Here is a 10,215-nt window from a genome sequence, read left to right on the forward strand (position 1 = left end):
ACCCGCCTACCTTCTGGCGTGGATGCTTTGCCCCAAAGTTTGGTGTCATCGGCGAACTTGGCCAGTCCACTCCTGACTCCAATGTCCACATCGTTGAACAGTATGGGTCCCAGGACAGAGCCTTGAGGGACCCCACTGGTCACAGGGCACCATGATGAGTGACTGCCATCAATCACAACATGTTCAATGGTTGTTGATTAGTTCATGTTGTTATGATTTTTGATACCTTTGGCTTATAATACAGATTTGCTTATTAATCCTTACCTTGGTGTTTGCTTTCATTAACAGTAGTGGGCCTCAGGTGGAATCAAATCATAGACCCCTGGCACTGTAAAGAAGCCTAACAAATCTCTGTCCACATAATTACCATAGCCCTTTTGCCAGGCCAGTCTTCACTGTAGCACAGTAATTACCATGTGGTGAGAACTGCTCTAATTAAACCAACACCCCTACCCCCCCAGGCCCTGGAGCACATGTAAAAGTGCCCAAAATGACTAAGGCTTGACTGACAGGACTAGAAAGGAAACCCACAAAAAGGAGGAGGAGGTGGTAGCAAGCACTAACACAGTGATTTCTGACTTGAATGTGAACTTGAGGTTGGGTCAGTTAGCTGGGCAGCCAAGAATGTACTCAATCAGAGAAATTCCAACCAATTTGCACATGATATTGTATGTATTTGAGATCCATTTATCACAAATGACCAAATATAATTTATCTGCTACTCAGAGAGTTCAAGGGACAGAGGGGTGTTTTTTAAACATAAGATTAAGAAATCAATAGTATATTGATTTCTTAACTGAATTGAGTGAGCATGTGTGAGGGCACAATATTCAGCATATAATTTTGTGTGGGGGAAAATTACTGCATCCCAGTCTATTACCTACTATGTGTCAACTAATAGCCAGTTGCAGAAAAATAAATGGCAAACTTTACTAATTTAATCATCTGATAAAACCAATATTTACAAAAATGTTAAGGTAGATATGAGAGATTAAATCATCTTTGCAATTATGTCATAATGTTAGATAAACTAGTTCTCTAATTTGGTTGGGGATGTGGGGAGATCTTTTTTTGATAAGATATCATTAAACTAAGCAAAACCACATGGAACCAATTAATTCCATAACTAACCAACAAAACATTTTTTCCCCAGCATTATAGTGTTTCAGTGGTAATTATGTGCATAGTATTTAAGATGACCTAAAACCTTTATACTTTCCTATAACTGTTCTGCAGACATACATAAAGAGTTGTTTCCACTGTAAACTTACATACCATAATAAAGCGAAATATAAGTTGGATCTGTCATAATTTTCCAGGTATAAATGTGTGCGCTCTTGTATGTATAGACTGGAAACCATATATAGACACATAGACACTTGCACAGATGTCTTGCTTCAGATGTGGGGGTGGTGGGTTGGGTGGTTGTTAGAGGGGTCACACCACCACCCTGCCACCCCGTAGGCCATGCCTGTGCTCTGACGGTGGCTAAAGCAGTCTGGGAACTGATAGTCATAACTGTACCATGTGATCTAGGGTGGTTTTTGCAGCATGAGGGGTTGGGCTTTGGGCTGTCCTTCTGATGTCATGGACCATGTGGTGGTGGTGTCACACACCACATGACTGGGGGTGTGGGCGGAGTTGCTGATGCCATGCACCATGTGACTGGGGTTAGGGGGTGGGACTGGTAATATCAAACACCATGTGACTGGAGTCAGGGGGCGTGGCTGATGTCACGTACCATACAAGGGGAAAGGGGGTGGAGCTAATCACCTGTCACATTTGCATTGAATAGTGGTGAGCCTATATTCTACTGCTACTTGTTGGTTAAAATTAATTTATCCTTTTGGTAAGGTAACAGTTCATCTTGGCAGATTTAATATGCTAGGCCAAGTATCTTAGGTAATGAGAAGACTATGACGTGGAAAGGACTGTTGTTTTGCATTCAGGGTCTCTGATTTGAAATCTATCCTGACCCTCTGTCAAAGTCTACTGTTATCACTATTTAAACTAACTGATTTTGTGGTACTTTGTTAAGGGGGCATATTGTTTTTAAGATTTGTTATTTTCTAATTTTGCCGCAACCTAACTTAATGTTAGAAGTTTTTTAAGATTTTCTAAAAGTTCTTTAAATATCAGGATTGTTTTCTCTAAATATCTCAGGGTCCTCAAAATAAAAAGGTTTCATTTCAGCCAAATTGGAATGACTGAAGTGTAAACAATTAAAAATAAGTGATAGAAACTATGGAGAGGAGTGTAGTAAAAGAACCTATGTGGAGTGGAACAGTGGAACAGAATTCACTGCTGTTGATTTGGATTTACTTTGGGCTGGATTTACTCTGGACTGAGTGAGATCAGAAACTGGGCTAAGTAATTAACAGACCATTGGTGGAAAGGGTGATGTGGTGTTGTGGTGATGTAATTAATGGGAACATTAATTACTTCAGCATGTGGTGATGTAATTACTGGGAACATATAATAAGTTGGCAGCTAAGCCTGAGGTAACTGCCTTTTATTTGCAAAAAAACACTTGGAATCTTTTAAGTAATCGCATATTTTCTTCCATATCCATATGGTTCCAGAAAGTACAGTACACTACAAATACAAATATAAACAAGATAAAATCAGACTTCAGTATGTTCAACAGCCACAATTCGTCTAGAAGTTTAGGGGCTACAAACTCCTGAGCAAATGTCAAAAGCAAAATACATTTTAGTTGCAGAAGGAGCAGGAAGTAAGAATTGTAATGAAGATTAATACCAAATACCATATATAAAGCAACTAAAATAAATAACTGTAAATAGAAGAGGAAGCATTGTAATGTAATTCTGCTGACTATGGGGAGAACAGTTACTAAGGTGGATTTCCTAACCATTTCCCATTCTCCGAAGCTTCTTTTCCAAATCTGAAAGACAGTAAACATGGCTCAAACTGTTCTTAAGATATGTGACAGAGACTGGTGTATTTTGAAGAAAATACTTTCTCTCTCTTCCATGCTGCAAAAATCAGAAAGTCTTGTACTACTATGCAATTCTCTGCACTCAGCTGGCTGATTCAGATAGACATAAATTGATTCATAAAGGCTGTTGAAAACATACCTCATTTGTATAGTAAAAACATTTGAGAGGGTAGGTATAATGTTCCTGCAAATAAAATCTTCTGCCATGACTAAATGGACACAAACTAGTAGAATTTTTAGTCTGCTTCTCCATAGCTCCTTACTGAACTGTTTGTGACTCCAGGTGACCAGTCTGCTGTCCTCTAGGGTCCATTGTGTCCACACTTGAGGTTTCATAGGGGACAGACTTCTCATCTTTAAGCATCTTGTTAATCTATCTGCTTGTCTTACCATGAGGAAGACATACATTTAGCCTATACCAAAGCTAGTATGAGAGGTGAATCTATAAGCCAAGTAAATTCAACAGGGCTGGGATCCAGTCAGAGGCCAATTTCTGTGGCTGGTCCTTCCCCCAGTGAAGATAATGCAAGTTTTCCCAATGTGTGAAAGAAGAGAGACTGAAGATCAGAGATTAATACTGCTATCAAGTCCTTCTGATGATGGATACAGAGACTAGTTACTAAGCCAGCAGCTTTAGTTGCACTTTGTCACTAAGATCAGCCTTTAAGTAGATTGTGAGGTAAAAACAATTCATGCAGCCTTTTTGTTGTGCTAATGAATCTGTGAGCATATTATAGTAAGATTATCACATTGCAGATTAATTAACAGATGCATTTAACACTGTTATACATGGTAATTAATATATTGATGAAGTGGAGAAAATTAAAAAAAAATGTGAATAGTTCAGAAAAAAGGAAAACTGTGCCGCAGCTTCAACAATTGATTCTAAATTTACCACAGTGGGGGGTTTTAGAGAGAACACCTGGTTAGCAGCCATGCTGTAGTGTTTTACCTATGGATCTGAATTAAAAACACAAACTAAGTTGCCTCCTAGTATCCATAAGGCCACATCACAAAATCACTGCAAATAATGGCTGGCACATTTTATTTAACAAGAAATCCAAAATTAAAAGAGCAGGAAGTGGTGAGAATTATTACTGTGGCTTTTAAAACCTGGACTTCCTGTATTTGAATGCAAGACAGCTTTTGGACTAGGTAGAAGGTATTTTAGGTGCTTTATAAAGTGAAAACCTAAAGCCAGAGTCTCCCACTGCATTCAGTGTGACTACATGCTTGAGTAAAGGCAAAAAATAGTGAAAAAAAGAGCAATTTAAAACATTGGTTTCATTTCAAACACTGTGAAATAGAAATTTTTCAAGCTTTTTTTTCTTGATTTTTCACTTTTTTGCTAGGTCTAGTTGTAACTGAAAGACAAATCCCTTTGCAGAGGATGCCTACATGACAGAAATACAAAAATAGCCTTCATTTAGTGAGCTACAGGGCTAAATTAAAAAATCTCCAGATTTGGAATCAAAGAAGCACCAGGAACACTCATTTTGAGAAAGGGTTCTCCTGGTCTTGAATGTTACTTCGTAGAGTGGCATAGTCTTCATGGAACCCAATCAAGTATGAGGTAACTTTAAAGAAATTGTTTTTGCATTCCCTGAATGTACAACATGTAAATGTCATAGTGACCGCAGAAATGTATTATCTCTGTTCACATGCACTTTTATGCTTTGCTGAAATAACTTTTGTGATAGGCAAATATATCATTCACCATTCTGTATTTACAGACTGACAATAGAAGCAAAGTTAAATGCTTCTCAGTTTCAGGTAATTCTGTTGATCTTTGTCCTTAGACATAAATACATTTAAGTACGTTAGCACAATGCCACCAAAGATGATAACAAGTTTGTTAATGTATCAAATGCAGCTTCATTTCTTTTATTTCTACAAACTACTGCTGCCTATTTCCACTGGATAAATATAGCAACTCACCAAAATCCAGTGAAAAAGTTAATGCTTTGGCAATATTGCTTCAACACCTTTCCTTGTTTTTCAGAGCCAAAAATCCAACTTATGGTGGAAGGGAGATGAGTCAGAACCATAAGGACTGAGGACTACTTGAGAACATAAACATGCCAAGCTCTTTCAAAGAATCCAAGGGAAACATCATTTATTGTAGTGAATTATGGATCAATTCACTGGCAATCTGTTGGTATAGAAGAATCATCCAGAGCAATAGCAGTGTGCTCTCCCATATCAGTAGCATCGTCACTGTGTGGGGGACTGGTGTCTTCAGGCTCACCTGGGCAACAGTTGACTCCTCCTTTCCAGCTGTTTGACTGATCCTGGAGGGAAGTACGGAAGTCTAACAATAACACTGTTAAACGGTACAGTTGTAATATCAAGATTAAGATATTCTTAGCCGTGAAAAACACCAGCGTTTGATTGATTACGCCATAATAGCTCATCAGGATCAAACGTACAACAAAGAAGGGACCATCTTGTATGAAAACACTTATTCCAATGTTCCACAGGTCTGCGCTGTGCTTGCAGAGCAGCAAATTGAGGATTCTCATAGATGACTCAGATGTTTTGCAGCCAATATGTTGCACTGTAAGTAAAGATATTCTGTGTTAATATAACTATCTAAGTCCAATAGGCAGATCAGAGGTAGATTGGATTATTAAAGTACTAAACTTCCAAATCTGGAGAAATGGATTTAAAAGAGCGCATCCAAGTCCCCGGTTTGATTCAACAAAACACTTTCTTAAGGACACATTCATCAAAATTAAGTATATACTTAAGGAGCTGCTGAGTAGGGCCTAAGAACAGGTTTTTATCTCACCTCAGTTTTTTTTTTCTGCATCATAAAAACGCCATAGAATCTAATCTTCATAGAGTTAAAGGCGACAATGGGCCATTAGATTGTGTAATTAGACTTCCTATACAATAGACCTCTAAAAGCATCCCCCAGTGCCTGCACCTGATAACTCATATTTAAAGGCATCTTATCTTGATCTGAAGACATTAAGGAATTCACCACATGTTTGGAAATATGCTCCTATGGTTACTATCATTGTTAAAAGTCTGCCTGCTTTCAGTGGTGGAAAATGACTTGCACAGTAGGTGTTAGAGGTCAGGTTTGATACATAGATTTCATAGATTTCATAGACATTAGGGCTGGAAGAGACCTTGGAAGATCTTCGAGTCTAGTCCCCTTCCCCGGGGGCAGAAAATCAACAGGGGTCATAGGATCCCAGCAAGATAAACATCACAATGTGTCTTGAAGGCATTCAAAGTAGGTGCTTGAACCACCTCTGGTGGCAGTCTATTCCAGACCTTGGAGGCTCAAACAGTAGAGAAGTTCTTCCTTATGTCCAGCCTGAAATGGTCATGGAGGAATTTGTGACCATTCAATCTTGTCATCCCTTGGGGCACTCTGGTGAAAAAACCTTCCCCCGATCCTGGTGAGCACCCCTTATAAACTTATAGGAAGCCACCAGATCACCCCTCAGCCTGCACTTTTCCAGGCTGAAGAGTCCCATGGCTCTCAGCTCTCATCATAAGGTCTGTTTTCCTGACCTCTGATCATTTGTGTGGCACTCCTCTGGACTCTCGCAAGCTTCTCCACATCCTTTTTGAATTGCGGAGCCCAAAACTGGATACAATACTCCAGCTGCAGCCTCACCAAGGCCGAGTACAAAGGGAGAATAATGTCCTGGGATTTGCTTGAGAAGTATCTATGGATGCAAGCCAGGGTTTGCTCGCTTTACTAGCTGCAGCATCACATTGATGGCTCATCTTAATCTTGTGGTCAATCATGACCTCCAAGTCCCTTTTGTCCGTAGTGCTAGCCAGCGTAGGACTGCCAAGCCTATAAGCATACCGAGGGTTTTTCTTCCCACGGTGGAGAACCTTCCATTTTTCAGTGTTAAACACCATCAGGTTCTCATCCACCCATTTCCTGAGCCTGTCAAGGTAATCCTGGATCACCCTCCTGTCTTCAGGTGTGGACGCTTTACCCCAAAGTTTGGTGTTGTCAGCGAACTTGGCTAGTCTACTTCTGACTCCAATGTCCACATCATTAATGAAGACTTTGAATAGTATAGATCCAAGGACAGAGCCTTGAGGGACCCCACTGGTTACAGCACACCATGACGATTGATTTCCATCAACCACCACCCTCTGGGCCCGACCACAGAGCCAGTTCCCCAGCCAGTGGATCATCGTGAATCTGAGACTGCAGTTGGCCAGTTTTGCTATGAGGTGATCATGGGATACCAGATCAAGGGCTTTTTTAAAGTCAAGATATATGACATCAATCTCTTCTCCCTTGTTCAGGTGATAGGTCACCTGGTCATAAAAGGAAATAAGATTGGTGAAGCAAGACCTACTTGCAACAAACCCATGCTGGCTAACCCTCAGGATGTCGCTGTCAGCCAGTCTGTTAAGAATGGCCTCTAATAATTTTTTCCAAGACCTTCCCTGGGATAGAGGTCAGGCTGATGGGCCTATAGTTTGCCAGATCCACTTTCATCCATTTCTTGAAGATAGGTACCACATTGGCCTTCTTCCTCTTTGAACATTTTACCACAGCACCAGGAGTTCTTGAAGAACCATGCCAGGGGCTGAGCTATGATGCTAGCCAGCTCTTTAAGTACCCCGGGTTGTAATCTGTCAGGGCCGGCTGACTTGAAGGTATCCAGTCTCTCAAGGTATTCCTTCACAAAGTCAGCATTGATGAAAGCTCAAGCTCTTGATCCTGGGTAGGAGCTCTGTAGTAGACTCCCACCATTGTGTCCCCTGTACCGTATTCCCCATGGATTTTATCCTAGAGGGTCTCCAGTCATTCACTCAGGGTGCCTATGTTGGCTTGCAGGGATGCATAGCTTTCCTTGACATAAAGTGTTACACCCCAGCCCCTTTTGTCCACTTGATCTCTCCTGTACAGTGTATAGCCATCTATACCTGTGGCCCAGTCACGGGTGGAGTCCTGCCAGGTCTCCATTATCCCTATGACATCATAATTATTTGTGATAAGCAGGAGGACAAGTTCCTCCTGTTTATTCCCCAAGCCCCTGTCATTTGTGTACAGGCATGCAAGTGTCCCTTTGGGGGCCCTTGCCTTGCCTATAGATTGTTCCAGGGCTGGGGCAGGGGTGGGCTCCCTTAAGTGCCTTGGCTTGCTGGCTTTGCAAAGGTTGCTCAGTGAGCCAGAAGTGGCAGTAGTCCCCCCATCCCCCGACAGGCTTAGTTTAAAGCCTGGTGGAGCAGGTCAGCCATTCTGGCTGAGAAGAGCCTCCTCCCCAGTGGAGAGAAGTGGAGGCCATCATTTCCCAGCAGCTCACTGCCTCTCTCACCAAAGAGCGGACTGTGGTCATGGAAGCTGAAGCCTTCATGGTGATACCAGTGCCACAGTCTTTGGTTTACTACCTCGATCCTCCTCTCCCTCCTCAGCCCGTAGCCTGAAACTGGAAGAAACTATATGCACCATAAGTAAAATTTGTATATTATCTTGTCCTACAGGCACAGTATCATTATAATCAATCATTTAAAGTCATCCAGGGCACATTTCTTATAGGATTAAGGGAGACTCATGCATACTAGTCCTGATATCCCTGTGTTTTTTGGTATCCATAAATTAACAAGACTGGAGTAATTCACATTTTTTGCAAGCACTGTACATGTCTCCTATCAATCATACCCTTATGTACTGTGCATTTAGCATCTCATGTAGCTGTGCCCCCTGTCTGATCTCCAGCTCTGATTCCTGATTCCTGTCCAATATGCTGCTATGATACCATGATCTACCTTAGTGGCTGCCAGCATAGTCCCAGGAGTGATTTAACTTCAGAGTTTGTCTAGTTAAGGTTCAGTCAGTGTGTTCCCATTCTAAGGAAGCCACCAGAGCAGATAGTCCTATTTGTTCCAATTCCAGCTTGCTTGGAAGCTTACTGTGTGTTGGAGAAATTGCAGCTCAATCTGAAAAAAAAAATCCTTCAAAATCTTATCATAGTCTTTTATGATATCAGTCTCTTTCCACCCAAAGCCTTTAGTATATTCTCTGATGGGATTTTTTTGGGGGGGGAGGGTTGCTTTTTTTCTTTGGGGGGGGGTGTTTATTTGCTTGGAGCTGTAAGTGTTCAAAGCCCTGAGGTATGCAAGCAAAATAAGTTTTATTTTATCATCTACATGCACATACTAACCTGCAAGATCAAGTGGAAACTGCAACATACTCCAAGTCCAGACAGCAAGAATTGCATACACAAGAACATGGTTATTCCTTTAAAAAATTTAAAAAAAGGTAAGGAGATAGCCTCTAGGTCTTTAGGACATCACCATTGTAAGGAATTTTCATGTAACTGTATAGCTGTTGGGAACTTGAAAGCTCTTGAGACACTCCAGAAGAATTATGGAGAAAAATGGGACAGTCCTTGCTAAGAACTTTTGCAGTTCTTGATGTGATTCAGCCATGTGTGTAAGAGGATTACCTCAAAGCTTAATATTCTAAACTGATCCGAGTAGGGAAACAAATTTTGTGGGAGGGACGGGGAGGGGAGGAGGAAGTAGATACTTCGCCCTTGTAGCTTTTTTTCTGTATCAGGCTGAACCATCTCTGTTTTGTGTTAGGGACCATTTCCCACTGTGAAGCAAATTTGATTGGTAGATGTAAAGCTTAGTAGAATAATGAAAAGCACCTGGTTTATACATATTTTCAGAGATGAAAACAGAGTTCAGCCCCCCATTATATTTCATAGTTTTGTAGTTAGTAGGGTCAGAAGGGACCTGAGCAGATCATCAAGTCCGACCCCCCTGCCATGGCAGGAAAGAGTACTGGGGTCAAAGGACCCCAGCAAGGTGATTGTCAAGCCTTGACTTAAAGACTCCCAGGGTAAGAGCCAGCACCACTTCGCTTGGAAGTTGGTTCCAGATCCTAGCCGCCCTGACAGTCAAGTAGTGCCTCCTGATGTCTAGTCTGAATCTACCCTCTCCAACTTGTGATCGTTATTTCTAGTCACTCCTGGTAGTGCTCAGGGAAACAGGGACTCCCCCAGTGCCTGCTGGTCCCCTCTGATTAGTTTGTAACAGGCCACTAGATCTCCCCTCAGCCTTCTCTTGTGGAGGCTGAACAGGTTTAGGTCCCTGAGCCTGTCCTCATAGGGCCTGCCCTGCTGTCCCCTGATCATGCGAGTGGCCCTCTTCTGGACCCTCTCCATGTTGTCCATATCCCTCTTGAAGTACAGCGCCCAGAACTGGACGCAGTACTCCAGCTGCGGCCTGACCAGTGCCGCATAGAGGGGGAGTATCGC

General features: G+C 41.8%; 1 protein-coding gene across 1 annotated transcript in view; it reads right to left on the reverse strand.

Annotated features, from left to right (window-relative positions):
• Positions 1 to 2,474: 2,474 nt before the first annotated feature.
• Positions 2,475 to 10,215, reverse strand: part of TMEM26 (transmembrane protein 26) — a 46,358-nt gene continuing 38,617 nt past the window's right edge. Inside the window, exons 5-6 of the mRNA XM_019538633.1 lie at positions 9,112 to 9,188; positions 2,475 to 5,516 (exon numbers count right to left, since the gene is read on the reverse strand). Of these exons, the coding sequence (XP_019394178.1) occupies positions 5,101 to 5,516; positions 9,112 to 9,188 (493 nt within the window). The 3' untranslated portion in view covers positions 2,475 to 5,100. The remainder of the gene's footprint in view (positions 5,517 to 9,111; positions 9,189 to 10,215) is intronic.

This window comes from Crocodylus porosus, unplaced genomic scaffold, assembly GCF_001723895.1.
Source record: "Crocodylus porosus isolate Cpor-Errol unplaced genomic scaffold, CroPor_comp1, whole genome shotgun sequence".
Taxonomy (NCBI): Eukaryota; Metazoa; Chordata; order Crocodylia; family Crocodylidae; genus Crocodylus; species Crocodylus porosus.